Source organism: Scyliorhinus torazame, chromosome 13 (assembly GCF_047496885.1).
Source record: "Scyliorhinus torazame isolate Kashiwa2021f chromosome 13, sScyTor2.1, whole genome shotgun sequence".
NCBI lineage: Eukaryota > Metazoa > Chordata > Chondrichthyes > Carcharhiniformes > Scyliorhinidae > Scyliorhinus > Scyliorhinus torazame.
In genome coordinates this window covers 33,316,099-33,340,718 of record NC_092719.1, presented here as the reverse complement: position 1 = coordinate 33,340,718, position 24,620 = coordinate 33,316,099, and the positions used below count along the sequence as shown (strand labels likewise).

General features: G+C 44.3%; 1 protein-coding gene across 2 annotated transcripts in view; it reads left to right on the top strand.

Annotated features, from left to right (window-relative positions):
* The window catches only part of lhfpl3 (LHFPL tetraspan subfamily member 3), a 485,068-nt gene that overhangs the window by 455,671 nt on the left and 4,777 nt on the right, over positions 1-24,620 (top strand). For both annotated transcript variants that reach the window (XM_072471307.1, XM_072471308.1), the window contains one exon: positions 14,541-14,567. In XM_072471307.1, coding sequence (XP_072327408.1) covers positions 14,541-14,557 — 17 coding nt within the window. In that variant the 3' untranslated portion in view covers positions 14,558-14,567. The remainder of the gene's footprint in view (positions 1-14,540; positions 14,568-24,620) is intronic.

Below are 24,620 nucleotides of genomic sequence, written 5' to 3'. Positions count from 1 at the left end.
GCCTAACGCGTGTCATTGGGGAAATTGCTAGAATTTTAAAGAGAGAGCAGCAGCACATATATAATAATAATAATCATTATTATTGTCATAAGTAGGTTTACATTAACACTGCAATGAAGTTACTGTGAAAATCCCCTTGTCACCACACTCCAGGGCCTGCTCGGGCAATTGAAGGAGAATTTAGAATGTCCAAAATTACCTAACCGCACATCTTTTGGGAACTGTGGGAGGAAACCGGAGCACTTGGAGGAAACCCACACAGACACAGGGAGAACGTGCAGACTCCGCACAGACAGGGACACAAGCCGAAAATCAAACCCGAAACCCTGGCGTTGTGAAGCAACAGTGCGGAAATTCATAATACTATAAGGCAAAGTCAACATGGTTTTGTGAAAGGGAAGTCAAGTTTGACAAATTTATTAGAGTCTGCTGAGGATGTTACAAGCATGGTGGATAAAGGGGAATCAATAGATGTAAAAGGCAAGATTCTCTGTCGGTTGATGCCAGAATCGGGAAACGCAATTGGGCGAAGAATTGGTTTTGATGCCGAAATCGTGGTGAGTGCCGGTTTCACGCCAAATCACAATTCTCCAGTCCCTCGAGAGTGGTGCCAATGCATTCCACTCCGCACATACAGTCAACACCGTTTGCATATCATTAGCGGGCCTGACCTGGTATTCTCTGCAGCCTCCACGATTCTCTGCCTCCACTGGGGGAATTTCTGGCGATGAGGTTCACTTGCTTTTAAAAATTATGAAACAGGCGCCGTGGCTGCTGCGGGAGAGAGTGGGTACGGAAAGTGTCCAACATCGCCATAGTTTGCTGACAGTTGTGTCGCTGGCCAGGCGGCTTCAGCCAGGGCAAGGGGCAATAGCAGGGGTGGCCAGGAGGTAGGCTGTGGGGTCAGGATGGACGGGCATTGAGCACCATTGCCGCATCCTGCAAGGCAGCCATGCAATTGCGCATGCCACTGACAGCCCACTGTGAACTTAGGGCCATGAATCATATGGGTGTCCCCTCAGGCCACCCCCCTAGATGCCCTCAGGCCCCAGTCAACCTATCAGTGGGATGAGCGCGCTCCAGCACAACCAGTGCCGTCTTGTTGGCTGGGATAAGTGTGTGTGTGGGGAGTGAAGTGTGTATATGCAGCTGCAGTTTGTCAGCCTCCTGAGTGTCAATCACGGATCTGGCAAATCCAGCACTGTTTCTCATTGGAATCGATTGTTTCCACGTGGCACTGGTGCTAGCCCCTCAAGTGAATCGCTGAATCGGTCCAGATACGGTGCCAGTTTTGCAGTCATGCAAGTCCACGAATCCTGCTCTGGTGTCAACACTTAGTCTCAGGAACAGAGAATTCCGCCCAATGTATTGGATTTCCAAAAGGCATTTGATAGGATGTCACATAAAAGGATACTGTACAAGATTTTTTTTAAATATGGGGCAAGGCATGGATAGAGAACGGGCTATCAAGAAAAAGAGTAAAGATAAATGGGTCATTTTCAGGATGGCAAGCTGTAACTAGTAGAGTGCCACAGGAATCAGTGCTGAGGCCTCACCAATATGATTCAACTAAATGGGAACAAAGTCCCACAGCGAGTGTATTTAGCTGCTCGCAGGGCTGAAAAACGCATAGCTATACAACACGGCTTGTGGTGTATAATGGGCCTCAGCGGGGAATGCATGGCTGAAGTTGCACATAGCAGCATTTTATGTGGCCGTTATTTACCCGGCTCCCACCGCCTCGCGCGATTCAACGCAATATCGTGAGACATTGCAAGGTGAATACTTTTTGATACATTTGCATATTAGAGTGAGGCAGTAAGCCTTACTCTAATATGCAAATTCCCAAGGTACCTGAGGCTTTGGGATTCAATCTCATCACCTCGGGTCCTCGGGTGAGCACCTGTACTGGTCCCCACAAACATCAACTGCTGCTGGAAGGTCATCAACTCGGTGAAAGACGCTCTTTGGTCTGCCCGGAACTTGCTGATCTTCCAGTGCAAAGAACTGTCCTCGACCGAGTGTTGCAGACTGGCACATTCCAAGGTCCACGACTACGTGCTGAGGGACGCACTCAAACTTGGGGCAGCTGCCGCCAAGGCGCAATGGGGAAAGACTACTGTGTATGGTCTTATCAGCAAATGGACATCGAGGGGCGGTAGCAGTGTAAACCCCCCTCGGTCTGGGTCATTAACACTCCAATGTATAAAAGAAACATGACAATGTAAATGTTTAAGAAGGAATTGTAACGTAAAGAGCGATATGTGTGTAAGGTTATCAAAATTGAATGGAAGAAAGTCAAGGGAATGTGTAACTCTGATGGAAATGTAGTCCAGACAATTCAAAATGTTCTGTAATGTTTATGATAGATTTTATGAATAAAGTATATTTTTTGAAAAAAAAACTGGTCCCCACAAACGGGGGACCAGATGGAACGGCACTCGTGGGGATCTCCAAGGGGATTGGAGGCTCCCAGCTGCATGCCCTTTGGGCAGAGTGGTGCCCTGGTGGTGCCACCTGGGTGCCAGCCTGGCAGGGGCACTGCCAAGGTGTCAAGCTAGCATTCTTTGTAGCGCGATTGGGCTGGGGTTGCTCGGTGCGGGGGTGGGCCAGGGGACAACCCCATATTGCGTTCGGGCTGAGGGAGAGGTCAGGGATTCTTTTGGGGGCCTCGGCGATCGGACACCAGTTTTAAATGGTGTCCCCTTTCGCTACAACGGGGAGTTCCTCATTGTAAATAATGGGGCCATGTGCAGCCCCGGCTGCGCGTTTCCCGTTCAGGCCTCTTATTCAAAGCGAGTCGCAGTGAATAGCCACGTGTTTCTCGGCATTGGAGGTGCCGGGAAACACACAGCTAAACACGCTCGTTCGGGGACTTTGTTTCGTTTTGGGAAGATCGTGCCCTAAGTGTGGCCTAAACCCGTGGGAAACTCCTCATGATCCAAAAAAGCGTCAAAGTGTTATTGAATAGCGGGGGGGAACCTGCCGGAAACTCCCGCCCAAATGAACTTAGGAATTATTGAGGAGCATCGTGCCCTGTATGTTTTCAAGAAGCAGTTCAATATAGCACTTAGGGCGAAGGGCATCAAAGGATATGGGGGGGAAGGTGGATTAGTCTATTGAGTTGGATGTTCGGCCATGAACATAATGAATGGCAGAGCAGGCTCAAAGGGCTGAATGGCCTCCTCCTGCTCCTGTTTTCTATGTTTCTAATCACTGCTCACACAACCATTCCAGCTGTTGATCAACCACTGTGCGAAGACATCTTCATAGAATGTACAGTGCTGAAGGAGGCCACCCGGCCCATCGAGTCCGCACCGCCCCCTGGAAAGAGCACCCCATCCCCGCAATCCCACTCAACCTTTTTGGACACTAAAGGCAATTTAGCATGGCCAATCCACCTAACCCGCACATGTTTGGACTGTGGGAGGAAACCGGAGCACCCGGAGGAAACCCACGCAGACATGGGGAGAACGTGCAGACTCAGCACAGACAGTAACCCAGCCGGGAATCGAACCTGCGACCCTGGATCCGTGCTGCCCTTTCTTGATGCTTGTCTGGACTGCATCATCCGGAAACTGCGTTCCTTTTGTCCTTCAGTCCCTGTTCATCTGCAAGTGTTCTTTTAGTTTATTTGATTAAGTATCTCTCTAAAAGGTCCCCACTGAAGACATCTCTTTTCAAGATCAGGAAATAGAGCTGGACGGGATGTAAAATATGATGTTAAAAAATTAGTTCATATGGGCGGCATGGTGGTGCAGTGGTTAACACTGCTGCCTCGCGGCACCGAGGATCCAGGTTCGGTCCCGGCCACAGGTCACTGCCCGTGTGGAGTTTTCACATTCTCCCCGTGTCTGTGTGCATCTCACCTCCAAAACCCAAAAGGTGTGCAGGGTAGGTGGATTGGCCATGCTAAATTGCCCCTTAATTGGAAAAAAAAGGAATTGGGTATTTTACATTTTTTAAAAATTAGTTAATTAAGTCTTGTATGTTTTTCCTTTTACATATATGTGATGTTTCAGAATTACAAGAACAAATAGAAAACAGCTTACAGTTTGTGCGCCTACACTTCACAAAGGGAGCTCTATAGTTGAGATTTAGCCTGTTGACATGCTGCCAACAAGAAACTGCTTTTCTGACTGTCGATTGCCTTTATGTGATCCATATGTATTCACTCATAAATGATAGATGACTTCTGCTGTCACTCAGTGATGCAGTTTTCTCCCTCAGTAATTCCCTCCACTCTGACATCCATCCAAACAGACTTAAAGCATATTTCATATCTTCAGGATTGTATAAAGCATTTCACACCAAATGTACTTGCTGTTGTCATGTAGACAGATGGAACAGCCAATTTACACACAGAAACAGTGGTGAAATAAATTGTGATGTTGGTTGTAGGATAAATAATTGACTGGGAGCCCAGCAGAACTTCATAATCTTCTTTATACCTGGGCCTCAGTTTAACATCAGACAAAAAAGATTTTTCTAACACGCTGAAGACCACTGGCAGCTAGATTTGGAGGAGTCTTGCCTGTGAGTAGACTGATCTCTCAGCATACTCTGTGGCTAACTTTGCCTTAGTTCAATTGCTCTGTTTTATTACCTTTGCTCTTGAGTCGCCAGGTATCTTTATGATACCGCCACGTGGTTCAAGTCCGAGTAATGATCAATAATCCAATACACCGATTAGTAAGATTTAAATCAAAGCACATTTATTATACACAGTAATCGCTACTCATGTACAAATCCTACGTCTAAGCTACTTCTACAACTAACAGGCCTATACTTAACTTGGAACAGGCCCACCAGGTCAGGGAAACAAATGGCCTTTCGTTCGGGTTCTGAGCCTGCGGGATTCGAAGTTGGTACAGATTGGTAGCTAGGAGCGCCTATCTCATAGCGAGCGTTGAATTAAACTTACGAGTTCGATCTTCACTGCTCCGGTCACGGTCAATGTTGGTTTGTTGTTGCTGGGTGACCCGGGCAGGAAGAAGAGCTGAAGAGGAGCGAAGAAGTGAAGAAGAAGAGCGATTTGAACTTGGGGCTCAATTCTTATAGTCCCCAGGGGCTTCCCGCCTTTCGGGGCGGACCCTGTACCTGGTCCCAAGTGATTGGACTTTGTCCCAATCGCTTGGTTCGATTTTCTCCAATGCTGGAGCGGTTCCCTGATCGATGGGCAGACTTGAGGTGCTCGTTCACCTCCTTTTGTGTAGGCTCCTGCTGGCGCCGAGGAGTCTGGTTTTGCTTTGTGTGTCTAAATGTTGCTTATTGTTCCTGGGGATTGCTCATTAGTATGCAGATGGCTGTTGTTTTGTTATGCTGATGGTTGCTGGTATTGATATTGTCTGGCCTTTCCAGAGGTAAATACACAGCCAACCTGCTGGTTTTTGTCTTGTTGGCTGACTTTCCCATCAGCCCTTGCCGTTCGCTATTTTAAATCGGGAGTTGGCCATTTTAAGTGGCTACAACTCCTAAAGGCCAATGATGCACATGTGGCAAATGGCAAAGCCCCAGTCACAATCTCATCATACACAGTTGCTTTAAACATTGCATTTATTATTCCAGGGTAACTGGGAACAGGTGAAATTTGCACATGTGGGGTCATCCACAATTGCCAACTGCGCCTAGTTGTTGAAATAGGATGAACTCAGTCGCAAGGCTAGTATTTACAGCGTAACTTCTGAATATAAATTGGGTCGTGGAGTTCTTCAGCTCTCCCTGCTTTTTTGTGATCAAAAAGATATTTCTTCTTCCGGGATTGCAGTTGTTTTCGAAGCTTTACAATTCGTCACTTTAATGCTGTTGAATGTATTTCACCTTGATGATTCATGTGGTGGTTCTCCACATCTTTTATCATGTTAGCTGTTCCTGTCTACTAGCTAAGGTTTGATCTTGACCACAAGTTACGTGGACGTCACTTTTACATGGAATCACAGGGACATAGAATGTACACAACAGTTCAAGTGGTCAATGCCAGTGTTCATGCTCTGCTCGAGCTTCCTCCCACTCTTATTTTTTTCACAAGGATTCCAATTAATAAAGTGCCTCATAGCCACTTGTGCACTGTAGTTGCTGTTGTAATGTGGCAGTCAATTTCTGCACAGAAAGATCTCACAAATCATATTCTTCATCATTTGTATTAGAAGCAACAGTGTTTGTCTGTTTTAATTATAATTCAAACCGTCCTCTCACCAATTAATTTAACTTCTGAAATCATCTCAGATCATTTTCCAAACTAAACTTCACTTTCAGGGTGGCACGGTGGTGCAGTGGTTAGCACTGCTACCTCACGGCGCCGAGGTACCAAGTTCGATCCCGGTCCCAGGGTCAATGTCCGTGTGGAGTTTGCACATTCTCCTCGTGTCTGTCTCACTCCCACAACCCAAAGATTTGAAGGGTAGGTGGATTGGCTATGCTAAATTGTCCCTTAATTGGAAATAAATTATTGGGTACTCTAAATGTATAATAAAAAATAAACTTCACTTTCATCTCCCCATGTATTCCTCCAGCAGCATTTTCCATTTGTTTCCTAATTCTGTTCAACAGGCTCACAAAGTTATAGCTTGTTTATTAAAAGCAAAAGCAGAATCGTAATGTAATTTCTGTTTATATAGAGGGACTCATTGGCAACATGTTAAAAATGAAAATCATACTCTGGTTGTCTTTATTTTGTTGCGTGTGTAATATGGTCACAAATGACTTATTCAGATTCTTGTGTTTAAATAGTTTACTTACATTTCTCTGTGCACAGTTATTGAATTCCATGGTTACTAAAATTATTTCACTTTTGCTCAATGCTTCTACTTTTAACAGGACTTAAATTGTAAAGGGAGGCACGGTAGCACAGCAGTTAGCATTAGAACATAGAAAAATACAGCACAGAGCTGGCCCCTCGGCCCACGATGTTGTGCCGAACCTTTGTCCTAGATTCATCATAGATTATCATAGAATTTACAGTGCAGAAGGAGGCCATTTGGCCCATCGAGTCTGCACCGGCTCTTGGAAAGAACACCCTACCCAAGGTCAACACCTCCACCCTATCCCCATAACCCAGTAACCCCACCCAACACTAAGGACAATTTTGGTCACTAAGTGCAATTTATCATGGCCAATCCACCTAATCTGCACATCTTTGGACTGTGGGAGGAAACCGGAGCACCCGGAGGAAACCCACGCACACACGGGGAGGATGTGCAGACTCCGCACAGACAGTGACCCAAGCCGGAATCGAACCTGGGACCCTGGAGCTGTGATGCGGTTGTGCTATCCACAATGCTACCGTGCTGCCCTTAAGAACAAATTAATCTACACTATATCCTTCTACCGTAATCCATGTACCTATCCAATAGCCGCTTGAAGGTCCCTAATGTTTCCGACTAAACTACTTCCACAGGCAGTGCATTCCATGCCCCCACTACTCTCTGGGTAAAGAACCTACCTCTGCCATCCCCCCTATATCTTCCACCATTCACCTTAAATTTATGTCCCCTTGTAATGGTTTGTTCCACCCGAGGAAAAAGTCTCTGACTGCCTACTCTATCTATTCCCCTGATCATCTTATAAACCTCTATCAAGTCGCCCATCATCCTTCTCCGTTCTAATGAGAAAAGGCCTAGCACCCTCAACCTTTCCTCGTAAGGCCTACTCTCCATTCCAGGCAACATCCTGGTAAATCTCCTTTGCACCTTTTCCAAAGCTTCCACATCCTTCCTAAAATGAGGCGACCAGAACTGTACACAGTACTCCAAATGTGGCCTTACCAAGGTTTTGTACAGCTGCATCATCACCTCATGGCTCTTAAATTCAATCCCTCTGTTAATGAACGCTAGCACACCATAGGCCTTCTTCACAGCTCTATCCACTTGAGTGGCAATTTTCAAAGATGTATGAACATAGACCCCAAGATCTCTCTGCTCCTCCACATTGCCAAGAACCCTACCGTTAACCCTGTATTCCGCATTCATATTTGTCCTTCCAAAATGGACAACCTCACACTTTTCAGGGTTAAACGCCATCTGCCACTTCTCAGCCCAGCTCTGCATCCTATCTATGTCTTTGCAGCCGACAACAGCCCTCCTCACTATCCATAACTCCACCAATCTTCGTATTGTCTGCAAATTTGCTGACCCACCCTTCAACTCTCTCATCCAAGTCATTAATGAAAATCACAAACAGCAGAGGACCCAGAACTGATCCCTGCGGTACGCCACTGGTAACTGGGATCCAGGCTGAATATTTGCCATCCACCACCACTCTCTGACTTCTATCGGTTAGCCAGTTCGTTATCCAACTGGCCAAATTTCCCACTATCCCATGCCTCCTTACTTTCTGCATAAGCCTACCATGGGGAACCTTATCAAATGCCTTACTAAAATCCATGTACACTACATCCACTGCTTTACCTTCATCCACATGCTTGGTCACCTCCTCAAAGAATTCAATAAGACTTGTAAGGCAAGACCTACCCCTCACAAATCTGTGCTGACTATCCCTAATCAAGCTGTGTCTTTCCAGATGCTCAGAAATCCTATCTCTCAGTACCCTTTCCATTACTTTGCCTACCACCGAAGTAAGACTAACTGGCCTGTAATTCCCAGTGTTATCCCTATTTCCTTTTTTGAACAGGGGCACGACATTCGCCACTCTCAAATCCCCTGGTACCACCCCTGTTGACAGTGAGGACGAAAAGATCATTGCCAATGGCTCTGCAATTTCATCTCCTGCTTCCCATAGAATCCTTGGATATATCCTGTCAAAATGCCCAACACATCTTCCTTCCTAACAAGTATTTCCTCGAGCTTACCAGTCTGTTTCACACTGTCCTCTCCAACAATATGGCCCCTCTCATTTGTAAATACTGACGAAAAATACTCGTTCAAAACCTCTCCTATCTTTTCAGACTCAATACACAATCTCCCGCTACTGTCCTTGATCGGACCTACGCTCGCTCTAGTCATTCACATATTTCCCACATATGTGTAAAAGGCCTTGGGGATTTCCTTGATCCTACCCGCCAAAGATTTTTCATGACCTCTCTTAGCTCTCATAATCCCTTTCTTCAGTTCCCTCCTGGCTATCTTGTATCCCTCCAGCGCCCTGTCTGAACCTTGTTTCCTCAGCCTTACATAAGTCTCCTTCTTCCTCTTAACAAGACATTCAACCTCTCTTGTCAACCATGGTTCCCTCACTTGACCATCTCTTCCCTGCCTGGCAGGGACATACATATCAAGGACACTTAGTACCTGTTCCTTGAACAAGTTCCACATTTCACTTGTGTCCTTCCCTGACAGCCTATGTTCCCAATTTATACACTTCAATTCTTGTCTGACAACATCGTATTTACCCTACACCCAATTGTAAACCTTGCCCTGTTGCACGCACCTATCCCTCTCCATTACTAAAGTGAAAGTCACAGAATTGTGGTCACTATCTCCAAAATGCTCCCCCACTAACAAATCTATCACTTGCCCTGGTTCATTCCCAAGTACCAAATCCAATATGGCCTCCCCTCTGGTCGGACAATCTACATACTGTGTTAGAAAAGCTTTCTGGACACACTACACAAACACCACCCCATCCAAACTATTTGATCTAAAGAGTTTCCACTCAATGTTTGGGAAGTTGAAGTCACCCATCACTACTACCCTGTGACTTCTGCACCTTTCCAAAATCTGTTTCCCAATCTGTTCCTCCACATCTCTGCTACTATTGGGGGGCCTATAGAAAACTCCCAACAAGGAGTTTTCCTATTTCTGACTTCAACCCATACTACCTCAGTAGGCAGATACTCCTCGAACTGCCTTTCTGCAGCTGTTATGCTATCTCTAATTAACAATACCACCCTCCCTAATCTTATTGAAACATCTATAACCAGGGACCTCCAACAACCATTTCTGCCCCTCTTCTATCCAAGTTTCCGTGATGGCCACCACATCGTAGTCCCAAGTACCGATCCATGCCTTACGTTCACCCATCTTATTCCTGATGCTTCTTGCATTGAAGTATACACACTTCAACCCATCTCCGTGCCTGCAAGTACTCTCCTTTGTCAGTGTTCCCTTCCCCACTGCCTCACTACATGCTTTGGCGTCCTGAATATCGGCTACCTTAGTTGCTGGACTACAAATCTGGTTCCCATTCCCCTGCCAAATTAGTTTAAACCCTCCCGAAGAGTACTAGAAAACCTCCCTCGCAGGCTATTGGTGCCCCTCTGGTTCAGATGCAACCCGTCCTGCTTGTACAGGTCCCACCTTCCCCAGAATGCGCTCCAATTATCCAAATACGTAAAACCCTTCCTCCTACACCATTCCTGCAGCCACATGTTCAACTGCACTCTCTCCCTATTCCTAGCCTCGCTATCACGTGGCACTGGCAACAAACCAGAGATGCCAACTCTGTCTGTCCTGGCTTTTAACTTCCAGCCTAACTCCCTAAACTCGTTTATTACCTCCACACCCCTTTTCCTACCTACGTCGTTGGTACCAATGTGCACCACAACTTCTGACTGCTCCCCCTCTCCCTTAAGGATCCTGAGGACACGATCCGAGACATCCCTGGCCCTGGCACCCGGGAGGCAACATACCTTCCGGGAGTCTCGCTCGCGACCACAGAATCTATCTATTCCCCTAACCATTGAATCTCCTATTACTATTGCTTTTCTATTCTCCCCCCTTCCCTTCTGCGCCCCAGAGCCAGACTCAGTGCCAGAGACTTGGCCGCTGGGGCCTTCCCCCGGTAGGTCATTCCCCCCAACAGCATCCAAAACGGTATACTTGTTTTGAAGGGGATCGGCCACGAGGGATCCCTGCACTGTCTGCCTGTTTGTTTTCTTTCCCCCGACTGTAACCCAGCTACTCTTGTCCTGTACCTTGGGTGTGGTCACCTCCCTGTAACTCTTCTCTATAACCCCCTCTGCCTCCCGGATGATCCGAAGTTCATCCAGCTCCAGTTCCCTAACACGGTCTCTGAGGAGCTGGAGTTGGGTGCACTTCCCGCAGGTATAGTCAGCGGGGATACCGGTGGTATCCCTCACCACCCACATCCTGCAGGAGGAGCATACAACTGGCCTAGCCTCCATCCCCTCTTACCTTACAGAATATAGCTGCCCTGTGGACCAACTGGACCTCCGCCCACCGACTCTGCTCCCAGTCAGCTGCACTCTCTGTAAACTCCTGGCTCCCTTCTCGCTCTTTGCGGAAATGAAATGAAAGGAGCACCTTACTCCCTCCTTACCTAACTCCCTCAGTCGCCAAACTCTCACTATAGCACTCAAATGCACCAAATTCAGCACTCAGTGCAAACCTAGGGTCACAGCACCAGGGTCCCGGGTTCAATTCCCGCTTGGGTCACTGTCTGTGAGGAGTCTGCACGTTCTCTGGGTGCTCCGGTTTCCTCCCACAAATCCCGAAAGACATGCTTGTTCGGTGAATTGGGCTTCTGAATTCTCCCTCAGTGTATCCGAACAGGCGCCGGAGTGTGGCGACTAAGGGATTCTCACAGTAACTTCATTGCAGTGTTAATGCAAGCCTACTTGTGACAATAATAAAGATTATTATTAAGGAAGATTATAAAACAGAAGATTCTGCCACCTTGTGGCAATTATCTGGAATTGCACTTCAATTGAAATCCGTTTGTGTTTAAAAAAAAAACCCGGCATTTATACAGCACCTTTCAGGACCACAGGATAACCCAAAGAGCTTTACAGCCAATTAAAGTTTAGTCACTGATGTAGAGAAATGTCAGTCTTGAGGTCGGGAAACGTGCTTTATTAATGGGTATCCTTGGACAAAATCAAGAGGAATGGGGGGGGGGCGGGGGGCGAGAACTCGTGTGGAGCATTAACTCTGGCAGAGACTAGTGGGTCTATAATAATCTTTATTATTGTCACAAGTAGGCTTACATTAAGGCTGTGCTGCCGTGCTCCCCAGGTCTAAGGGTGTGAAGTGGAAAAAGGGGACTAAAATAACTGGAATATAGCACTACCCGAAAAGTGTTTCTACAGAAGCAAAATATTGTGGATACTGGATGCACAGTGCCACGGTCCCGGGTTTGATTCATGCTTGGGTCAGTGAGCTGAGTCTGCATGTTCTCCCCGTGTCTGCGTGAGTTTCCTCCGGGTACTCCGGTTTCCTCCCACAAGTCCCGAAAGACGTGCTATTATAATTCTCCCTGTGTACCCGAACAGGCGGAAGAATGTGGTGACTAGGGGCTTTTCACAGTAACCTAATTGTAGTGTTAGTGTAAGCCTACTTGTGACACTAAGAAAGATTATTATTAAATCCGTAATAAAAACGTGGTGTATTTCCCGCATTTTTATTTTTGTCCCAAAGTAACTCAACCAATTAAGTACTTTTGAAATATAATCATTTTTGTCACATAAGCCAGTTTGCACACAAGAACATCCTATGTGAAAGTGCTCAGGTTAAATGCATTCAAATGTTGGCATGGCACATCATAGAAAGGAAAATGCAGGTTCACGTCCACAATCCAAAGACATGCTGATTGTGGTTCTAGCGAGAATGGAAAGAGGGTAGCAGAGGGCAAGTCCATTCGGATTTCTTTCATAGATCTCCCAACAGTTTGTGGGCAAAGAAAAATGGCAGACGCCCGGATCTACCTACTTGAGTGGCTGTAAACTGAGCAATGATGGATGAAACTATTCCAATTTGCAATGAAACAAGTGGAAATTATTCACTTGAGCTTGGCAATAAATCATACAAGGTGTTTTGTAATGAAGACAACCACAACACAGAAACATAATAGTCAGTTTTGGGAATTGTCTCCTGATGAGCGCATTACGCGGAATTGTGTATCAATATTGCCAATGGCTGCTGTTCTGTGATGACACGTTTCTTATGCGATTGACGCTCCTAAAGGCCGGGGTGGTATTCTTCCCAGCCGGTTTCTGCACTGCACCCTTGACTAGCTCTAATTCCACTCATTTCCGGCATCGCTGGAACATTTCCGCTCACTCCCTGTGCTGTGGAACATTGGGAATCTTTCTGAGGAACAAATCCAACATGTCGAATCTCTTCGAGAGCGACGACTGATATTAGTGTTTGAATATTGTCTGCTCCAGTGTTTGGGACTCTTAAATCTCGCTGTTTAATTTTCATTACAGCTAAATGAGGGGAGAGGCTAGGACCTTGTAGAAGAGCTGTCTGCTTTCACTTTACGTTGTCGTTGCAGAGGACTTTGGCGAGCCGATCCCGATTTAATTCATAAGTCACTCACCTGTTCGCATCTGGGATAAATCTTTTGCACTTTTAACCATTTCCCGCAGTTGGGACATTTCTTTTGTGGGAAGGGTAAGCGGTTGTTGGCCTGTCTGCAGTGAGAGTGTTGCTGCTGGTGGTGCCTGGGACAAAGTGAGACGACCGGAGGTAACAGCAACACGGCGCCGTCGGATTGGAACGCCTCTGTCTGCACAGGACTTCAGACATCGCTAATTTCCATACGAAAGCAGTAGATTTAATGCGTTTGCCATGGCGCTTCTTGGTACCTGAAAAGAGCATGCGAGGTGGCTAACACTTCATTGACTAGAGAGGCTGTGCCTCTGAGACAATCCCCCCATTGTGTCGATAAGATGATTAGATAGCAACGATTTCAATGTCCCAAGAATCTTGTCACGTATCAGCATCCTTAATCATTTTGCCAAGTAAAGAATCCATGGATTATCTCTTTAAAATGAGCTCTAAATTAAACCTTGCTTAAAGGCGTGAAGTGCACAAACTAGGACGGATAGTGTGTAATAGGCTTCTGACAGAATATCTTAAGCTCACATTCTGAATAGTGAAAAATTATTTGACATTTCTTTTCCATGTGAACTCTAAGGATTATTGCCACGTTCTCTTGTTTTTGGGGAGGTGGGGGGGAAGGGAGATGGAATGGTAGTAGCCACTTCTGTCCAAAGGCTGCTGCTGAGATTAAGCTTTATTTTAGAAAAAGAGATGCAAAGAGCCAGGGGAAGTCCAGCTTTTGGAAAAAGAGGCCGCACAATTAAACTAATGGGAGCAACTGATGTCACTGAACCTGGGGAAGTGCCTAAAACAGACCAGAATTTGTGCTTATTAATGGCTAGCATTTTCCATTCGGGATAATGGGGAGGTTGTATGTGAAATCCTTCAGATTTTAATTATGACTAGAGATTTTAAAAAATCTTTTCATTTGAATGTAAATACATTAATAGGTTGAAGCATACGGGGTGTAGTGCTACTCAGTCGAGAAGATGCCTGTAGATCAGTCGATCCATAAGAGGGTCATTCAGGAAGGAGTCTGGTAACAGCAGGGAAGAAGCAGTTTTTGAATCTGTTAGTCCATGTTGTCAGACTTTTTGCATCTCCTGCCCGATGGAAGAGAGGATAAACTGGTGGGAGGGGTCTTTGATTATGGAGACTGCTGCAATGTTTCAGGATTTAACATGCAGAAACCCACAAATGTCTGTGGGAAGGTGTAAGTGTAATGAAAGTGAGCACAAAATACAAGCCAACAACATTATGGTTTGAAAATAATTAACCTTTTTATATCTTGTTTTACAGATGATGGAAATGCTTAATGTAGGTGAGGTATGTATCTTATAAATATGATTTTTCAGACTGAGGAGCTTGGCGCAGTCTTTTGCTATCCTTATGTTTGCAACAGTCTGATGACAACACCAAAACAGAATGTGTGCATGGTTAATCTGGAAGATATTATTTGCCAGTGCAGAGGTCTTCTCAACCTGTCTATGTACAGTACAAGCAAAATCAGCAATTTGCTGGACAATTTGTTCCATCAGTGAAATTGCTAATGATAAATCATGTTTGCAGTACCAAGGAACACTATCAGAGGTGCCTTCTTGCATTCGAGATATTAAACCAAAGACCCATTAACTCGGAGGTGGACGTAAAAGATCTTGTGTACTATTTTGAAGAGAAGCTGGTGTCCTGACCAATATATTTCTCTCAATCAACATCATAAAAACAGATTATCTGGTCACTATCACACTTTTGCTTGCTGTGGACAAATTGGTGCCAAATTTCCTTCAACAGTGATTACATTGGTTGTCAAGTGCTTTGGGATGCCCTAAGATAGTGAAAGCAGTTATAAAAAAATTAAATCTTTGACTCATTTGAAAATGCATGGCACATGGATTTATGACATTGTATCGCTTATAATTGGCATCTTCTGGACAAGGATAGTTTACATAACCAGAAGTTTTGCCAAACACTTTAAAATGGACAGTGCCCCATTAAGTATTTTGCATTTAATTCTCCCTGTTTTAGAAATACATCAGCTGCAGGGCCTCTGGAGGCCTCAGGTCAGTGGGCTTTGAAGGGGCTTCTAGAGGCCAGCAAACATAGTTGGATGCGGTTATCTGTCCTTTTCTTTTAGCTTCTCACCTCTTCCATGGCTCTGAGTAGGATGGGATATGTACATGAGTGTGCCATACGTACTTCTATATCTTAAAAAAATAGATTGTAAAACTGCTTCAAGCAGCGGTTGTGCAATGCTGCCCGAGGCTTTGCTGCTGTGAGGGTTCATCATGTTTGCATTCTAGGGTAGATTCTGTAGCAACTGACCAAGATAAAAACTGCATGCACACAGTTTCTCAGTGATATTCCCTGATGTTGTGCTTGGCCAGAGTTGGGACAGATAGTATACATTTAAAAAAACCAACATTGGTGGCCAGATAAAATGATTGCAGCTGGAGGCAGAGGTTTTCTTCATATTGGTACCTGGGATGGTCTTGATTTTGGAGTCATGGCAGAAACCCACATTTTGAGGATTATGATGAAGAGGCAAAACAGGATGGGTACTGTGCCAAAAAGACAAGCCTGTTTGAACATCTGGTTTTGGCATGCAATGTTGGTTCAATTAGCCATAACTTGAACTTGCATGGACACACAAACCTGCAGGTTTAGCACCAAGCTCGGAGTACATGCATAGGTGTGGGCTCCTTGCACCCACTTCCACTGTGGGAGAAATTTTATTTCCACTAAAGCACATTTCAGGATGGCACAGGAACCAAGGGAACAGACGCTCACATTCTTGCAACTGAGGTTCTGGTGGAGGTTCAGAATAGGAGTGGGTGAGGAATCTACCTCCCCTTCCTGCAGCAGCTGATGCTGCTCTGTCTGGCCTTTCTCGATTGGTTTCTTCTGGCGATTCCTGTAAGGTGTCTAATAAGTAAAATCCTCACAGAATTTCCAGAATAAAGAAGAGTTGAAGACTTAAGGATCCCAGAATTGTGTTTCAGATGTTCTATTCAAATATCTGCCAGCAAGCAAACAGTATAGACAGGTGCTTGGTAGTACAGAACTTGAATATTGCTGAAGAGACATGTTGCCAAATTTCTTTGTCTGGTACTCAATACAAATTTCAAACAATTATAATTTATTGTACAGGAGAAAGGGATGGTGATTGGTTGACAAGTTGAGTGATTGGCCAAGGCTTTGCCATGGCGAAAGCAACAGGGAGCTATAGGTTCTGCAAGCTCCCTAGGAATTTTTTTTAAAAGGCCCAAAGCTTGAACACATTCTTTTTGTTTGCAGAGAATGAATCTTTGTGTGTGAATGTATGCTCCTAGCAAGTGGAAACCTTACAAGTACAACTGATTCGGAAATTGATTGTTTGTGTAGCTATTAATGTACTTGGGAGGTCTTACTTTTAAATAAAAGGTGACACTTCTTTTAGTGCTCAAAATTCTCTGCAATGACATTTATTCCAAGAAGACATTAATGAGCAGTGACAGGTAATTTAATTGGCAATCACCTGTTTAACAGTTCTCCAGGTGGCTGTTCCTAGTGCAAGTATATCCTTTAACAAGATGCATTTGTACTAAACCACAGGTTAAACTGGTGTTTCAGATTAAGAACCCATTTGGAAGCTTTTTGTAACTAAAGTTCCAAGGAAAATCACCCTCTTGCATTTATATATGACTTTTAATGACATCAGTGTATCCCAAAGTGCTTCACAGCTAATGAAGTATTGTTACGTCAGTAAATACCACAGTTTGCGTACATTAAAATCCTACAGCAGCAAGTTAGAGGAAAGTTTGGGGAAGCTGAATGAAGAGGATAAACGGGGAGGCAATGGAGTAGTGGCATTGTCACTGGACTAGTAATCCAGAGTAATGTTCTGCATGGTGAAATTTGAATTCAATAAATGTCTGGAATTAAAAGTCTGAAGGTGACCGTGAAACCAGTGTCGATTGTCATAACCCATCTGGTCCTTTAGGGAAGGATATCTGTTGTCCTGACCAGGTCTGGCCTACTTGCAACTCCAGATCCACAGCAATGTAATTGATTCAGCTGGTCCAGCCAGCGACACCCCATTCCATGAATAAATAAATTTAAAAATACTGACCAGGACACCTCCCTGCTCTTCAAATTGTGCTAGAGGATATTTTAGATCTGCTGGTAATGGCAAAAGGATTTCAATTTGATGTCTGACCTGATTGTGTTCAAGAACCTCTTCGAACTCGAGAGTCTAGATGTTTTTTTAAAAATGTATTCATTCATGGGATGTGGGCAATGCTGACTAGGCCATTTATTGCCCATCCTTAATTGCCCTTAAAACAGTATTGGTGTACAGCTTCTTGGAACCACTGTACCCATCATGCTATTAGGGAATTCCAGGATTCTGATAGAGCTTAAAGGAACAGCAATATAGTTCCAAGTCAGGATGATGTCGGAGACTTGGGAGGGTGGCGGTGCTCCTCTGCTGCCCTTGTAGGTTTTGGAAGGTACTGTTAAAGGAGGCTCGGTGAGTTGCTGCTGTGAATAGTGCAGATAGTACACATTCTGCCACTGTGTATCTGTGGTGGAGGGTGTGAATGTTTAATGATTGCTACCCCTCAGGTCAAGACTGGTAACGACATTGTATAAGAACTTTCCTCTCCCAAAGGGTTGTTACCAGAAAATTGCCAATGCCGAAAATCTCAGCTAGTATAGAACAGCAGTAGCCAACATCCAGCAAACACAGGTTAAATACCCCAAATGATCCAAACGATCATTGTTGGGAGTTCACAGTACAACTGAAGTAAAATATAATGAAATAATAAATTCTAGTGGGGAAAAAAGACCGCTATACTGGCAAACTGGATTGGCTGTTAGTGCGCAGTGTAAGGGACAGTGTGTGAACGTGTGGAAGAGGAGAAAGTTAGGACCTACATTGTGATTAATGTAAGAATTTCAAATGTATTGTATTATAGGTATTTGGTGCAGTAAGAGTTAAAAAAGTGGTGCTAACGTGCGAGACTGCTGCAATCCTGCTATAAAATATATCCTAGTTTGACAGGCATATATATTTTGGGAGCTGGGGTGCAATTAACACATCATAAAAAGTTTAAGCTAATGGAATGTTGTTTTGATTAAGGACATTCTCTGTGGAGTTAATCAGATTTCCGCTTGGTGAGATGTCAGTGCTGGGTGGAGCTACAGCATCAGGCATTTTGCAGAAAGCAGTTCAGTTGTGAACTGAATGAAGGTGTCACCAGAAGTGAAGCAATTTGCTCTCACTGCAGTTCAGTTAAAAGAGATTAAGACTTTAGATCACTGCAGACTTGTCTGAGAATAAGGGGAGCTGAAACAGCTTCTGAAGATATACAGCCAGTTTCTGCATGGTTCGGTCAAGATTCAAGATCTGGTCTTTAAAGCAGTGTCAAAAGATCTCTCTTTCTCAAACACAATTTCTTTAAAGCAGGTATTTGTATGTGCTAATGGTAGTTTAACAGAGAGCCGAGGTGGTTTCCTTGTTGTTTGAGTGGGCATAAAGATAGCAGCTAAGGGTACTGTATTGAGCAGCATTGTTTAAGGGGCAACTAAGTTATTTTCTGGTGTGATGTTAAAGATATTTCAAAACAGTTATTAATAAAGTTTGTTTTAATATACCATATCTATAATTCTGTGTAATCACTCCTGGAGAGGGGCATCTTTTCCTCAGTTTTATAAAATTAAAATACAATACTGGAGTTTCTGTCCAGTATCCTAGCCATTGTTGATGTCTGGTCTGTGATTGTAATAGTACGGTAATACAATTCAAGTAATCCAAATAAGAGTTAATACAATAGAAGTAAAGTTAAGACATGGCAGAACTTCACAGTCAAATGGAATGCCCCTATAATATGGGCGAAGCCATGGACACTACTAGTGTCCTAGACAACCATATATGCAAGAAGTATTGCCAGCTGCAGACTTGAACTCCAGGTTTCATAGCTCAGATGGCGCCTGGAGTCTGTGGTGCATTCACAAGGCTAACAGCTATGTAGATAGCATGTTGAGAGAGGTGGTCACACTGCAGCTTAAGGATCCAGAGGCAGAGGGTGATGGGTGACCACCAGGCAACCCAAGAGAACTAGGCAGGTAGTGTAGAAGTCCCCACGGGTCCTGCTCAGAAATCAGCTTTCCATTTTGGAAGCTGGTGAGAGTACTGGTTCTTCAGAGTGCATGAGCAGCTCGGCTGTACAAGAGGGGAGGAAGGAGGAAAGAACAACAGTGAAAGGGGATTAATTTGTTCGGGGACCAGACGGGCGTTTCGGTGGCCGTAGATGTGACTCCAGGAGGGTTATGTTGCCTCCATGGTACCAGGGTCAAGGATGTCAAAGTGGCTGCAGGAATTATTTTGGGGGTGGGTGAACTGCCAGAGGATGTAGTCCACATTGGTACCAATAACTTAGGTAGGAAGTGTGATGGGGTCCGGCCATCAATATTTAGGGAGGTAGGCAAAAAAATAGCAAGCAGGACCTCAAAAGGTAGTAATCTCTGGATTACTCCCAGTTCCACACAAACGTGACTACAGAAATAGAAAAGAAGGCAGATATGAATGTGTGGCTGGAAAGGTGGTGCAGGAGGGAGATTCTTGGGACAGGCTCTGGGGGAGATGGCACTGTACAAAGCAGACGGGTTGCACCTGAAGACAGCTGGGACAGAGTGTTTTGCTAGTATTGTCAGGGGAACTAACTCAACAGGGGTGTGGGAACCAAGAGGAAATATGAGAGGAATACCAGGATGCACAAAATATTTGGGGGTTGTGGGGAAAAGGGGGGGGGGGGGGGGGAAGGTGGAGAAGAGAGAGAACAGAAAATACTAGTATAGAAAATAGCAAGTTTAAGTCAAAATTATATCTAAATCAGAGTTACTGTGCATCAATGTGAAAGAACGAAAGAAAGCAAATAAGATTGGGAAGTTAAAAAAAACTTCCCATAGATTGCATTGTGAAAATAGGATTTGTGGTGATGAGAGACCTGGCTCAAGGAAGGCCATGATTGCGAGTTAAATATTCCTGGGTGCGAGGTGTTCAGGAAGGAAAGGGGGCCGTAGTTGATTAGGGAGAGCATTGCAGTGCTGGAGAAAGAGGATGTCACAGAGGATTCAAGGACAGAATCAATTCGGCTATAGCGAAGAAAAAAAAGGGTGCAATTACAATGTTTAGTGTAGTCTATAGACTGCCTAGTGATAAGGATGTAGAAGAAAAAAATTATAGAGGTGCAAACATTAGAGTAAGTTTCGATGGGGGACTTGAATTGAATTAACCCGAATGTAGACTTGGGACAGTTGTAGTGTAAAGGGCAAAGAGGGGCAAAATAAAGTTTTAACTAGAGCTCCCTGGATGGAAAAGAGAAGTTAAGATAAGGAAGAAAGTGTGCTTATGACGGGTGTCAGGTAGAACATACTGTTGAGAACCAAGAGGATTATAAAAGGTTCCGAGGGGAGGTGCAAAAACATATTGGAGAAGTGAAGCGGGATTGAGAAAAAAGTCTGGCAGCCAAGATAAAGAGGAATCCCAAAGTTTTCTATAGGCATATAAATAGTAAAAAGAGTAGAGCCATTAGGGATCGAAAAGCAGATTTACACATGGATGCAGGGGCAAAGCTGAGGTATTAAATTGATACTTCCCTTTACTTGGGTAGATGCTAACCAGGATATAGTGAGTAGAGGAAATTCCGTGCCTGGAAGGGTTAAAAATTAAAAGGAAGTGTTGAATAGACAGCTGGTACTGCAAGTTGACAAGGCACCAGGACCAGATGAGATGCATCCAAGGATTTTGAAGGAAGAGAGTGGAAATTATGGGGACGCTGGTCACAATCCTCCAGTCTTAGAGACTCCAGGGAGGTGCCCGAGGACTGGAGAGATGCAAATGTTATGGCTTTGATCAAAAAAGGTTCTAAGGTAGCTCTATCAATTACAGGCCAGTCAGTTTATCATCAGCAGTGGACAAGCAAGAGCCAACATGGATTTCCAAAAGGGAAATCATGTTTAACTTGGAAGAGGTAACAGAAAGGGTCAATGAGGAATATGCTGTTGATGTGGTGTACTTCGACTTTGAGAAGGCATTCGATACAATGCCACACAACAGACTTGAGGAATAGCTCTTGGAATAAAAAGGACAGTGGCAACATGGACACAAAATTGGCTGAATAATAGGAAGCAGAGTGTAAAATGGTCAGTGGATATTTTTCAGGCTGGCGAGAAGTTTGTAGTGGTGTTTCCAGGAATCTGTTTTGGGACCCTTTCTTTTCCTGACATGCACTAATGATCTAGATCTTGGTGTGCAGGAGACTATTTCAAAATTTGCAGATTATACAAGACTTGGAAGTATTGTAAACTGAAGAGGACAGTGTAGAGACAATATAAATAAAGGGTAAAATTCCTAAAAGGGGTGTAGGAGCAGAGGGACCTGGGTGTATATGTACATAGATCATTGAAGGTGGAGAGAAGTTAAAATAGTATTCCGGTCCTTTTTAATAGGGACATAGAGCACAAGAGAAAGGTGATTATGCTGAACTTATACAACACTACTTAGTCCTCAGCTGGAATATTGTGTACAGCACTAGACATCACACTATAGGAAGAATGTGAATTCAATGGAGAGTGCAGATGTTTACAAGAATGGTTCCAGGAATGATAAACATCAGTTGAGGATAGATCGGAGGTTGGTACTGTTCTCCGTGGAGAGACTGCGGCTGAGGAGAGATGGTGTTCAAAATTGTGAGGGGGCTGGACAGAGTAGATAGGGAGAAACTGTTCCTGCTTGTGAATGGACCAAGAACAAGAGGGCACAGACTTACGGTGATTTACAAAAGCAGATGTGATGTGAGAATAACTTTTTCACATGGGTGGTTCGTATCTGGAATGCAATGCCTGAAAGGGTGGTGGTAGCAGGTTCAATTGAGGCATTCAAGAGGGCATTAGATGATTACTTGAATAGAACCAGTATGCACGGGTACAGGGAAAAGCCATAATGCTGGTTTAGAGAACCAGTGGACCTCTTTCTGTGACATAACAATTCTGTGATAATATAAGCTTGGCTCCTCCTTCTGCATATGGCACCCACTGCCTATACTGCATGCTCAGAGAATGGCGAAGACACCAAAGGAAACTGAAGCTTAAACCCATATTTGTGCACTATCAATTATAAATAGATCTCAGATATGCAAACGTTTAGAATGATAGGTTGTTACTTTAAAAAGGATAAAAGCAGCAGCACAAGGATTTAGTTACACTTATTTTTTTTTTTAAAGTGTGGATGACATTTCCAGGCATTTTGTTAACCATACAAATATGTAGCATTACAGAAATAAAACAATGCAGTTTGTTGTGAATAGTATCAGCAGTCAGGAAAGCCCTGAATTGTGTGTGAAGTCTAGGCAGCTAATTTTGTTCCAAGACAACAAAAAAGTAAAAGCATAGATAGTTTGGACATTTTGGTCAAAGCATGATAATTTGTCATTGATGTAGCTGAATTGATAGCTGTTCAAACTAAATCATAAATAAAGAGAATCAATTAGCTTGTAAATTGTTCCTTATTAAACAATTCACCATAAATAAGCATCACAATTATAGAAAGATTTAAGTGTCGTCTTTTTTCTCCCACATTCCATCGAAAGTGGTCACACAAGGTAACTTAAAAGTTTTATTATTCTGAATTATCCATTTCTCTGTTGAGAAACAGCATCAAGTGTTCACATTCATTATGGCACAGGTTCAATGCACAGTAAAGTTGACTCTACTCCACCCGATTAAAGTACCTCAATTCCAACCTCTGAGAATGGAAATCTCTGGACTAATGTCCCCTTTGTGCACCAACAATTGCTCTAGCCTGAGTGAGCTGAGTGAGGTTGTTAATTTAGTACCAAGTTGATTAACAGGCATTTTTGCACTGCAGTTCCATACCCAACCTGTTCAAACTCATTTCATAGAATAGCATAAAAATAGGCCATCTGACCCAACAACGTTGGCATTTATGTTGCACTGAATCTTTGTGTCCTTCGTCACTCAGTACAACCCTCTATTCCCTTCAGAACCTTCCATAATTGATTCAGTATAAAGACTACATCTATTAGGTCCTCCATCTTCTCTTTTCAAAGGAAAAGAAACCCAGCCTGTTCATCTTTGCTCAATGGGTATAACCTCAGTCCACATCCAAATGCAGCATGACCTGGACAATATCCAGGCTTGGGCTAACAAGCGGGAAATAACATCAATAGATACACACACACATGCCAGACAATGACCATCTCTAGAGAGGATCAAACCATTGACCTTTGACATTCAGTGGCACTACCATCACAGAGTTCCCCACTATCAACATCCAGGGGGGTTTATCATTGACCAGAAACGGAAGTAGCATATAAATAAAAACGGTGGCTTCAAGAGCAGGTCAAAGGCTAGGAATACTGCAGCGACTAACTCGCTTCCTGACTCCCCCAAGCCTGTCCACCATCTACAAGGCACAAGTTAGGAGTGTGATAGAATACTCTTCATTTCCCTGGATGAGTGAAGCTCAGACAAGGACAAATCAGCCCACTTGATTGGTACTCCTTCCACATTCAATCCCTATACCACTGCCGAATAGTGGCAGCAGTGTGTACATTCTACCAGATGCAGGAACTCACCAAAGTTCTTCAGGCCGCACAATCTAAACTCAATCATCCAAGACGAGGGCAGCAGGCACCTGGGCACACCACCCCCTGTTTGATCCCCTCCAAGTCACTCACCATTCTGACTTGGAAATATATCACCATTCATTCACTGTCACTGGGTCAACATCATGGAACTCCCTCCCTAACAGCACTGTAGATGTACCTACACTTCAGGAACTGCAGCGGTTCAAGGCAGCACCCTCCCATGGGCAACAAATGCTGGCCTAGCCAGCGATACATCCACAACCCATAGATGATTTAAAAATAAACAATGCCTGCATCCTCTTCAGTATCTTTAGTGTAAATAGTGCCCTAGGCCCAATCATCTTCAGCTGCTTCATCAATGACCTACCTTCCATCCTAAGGTCAGAAGTGGGGATGTTTGCAGATGACTGCACAATGTCCAGCATCATTTGTGACTCCTCAAATAATGAAGCAGTCCATGTCCAAATGCAGCAAGACCTGGACAATATCCAGGCTTGGGCTGTCAAGTAGCAAGTTACATTCATGCCATACAAGTGCCAGGCAATGACTATCTCCTACAAAAGAGGGTCTAACCATTGCCCCATGACATTCAATTGCATTACCATTGCTGAATCCCCCACAATCAACATCCTGGGGGTTACCATTGATCAGAATCTGAAGCAGCCATATTAATATTGTGGCTACCAGGGCAGGTCAAAGGCTAGGAATCCTACAGCGAGTAACACATCTC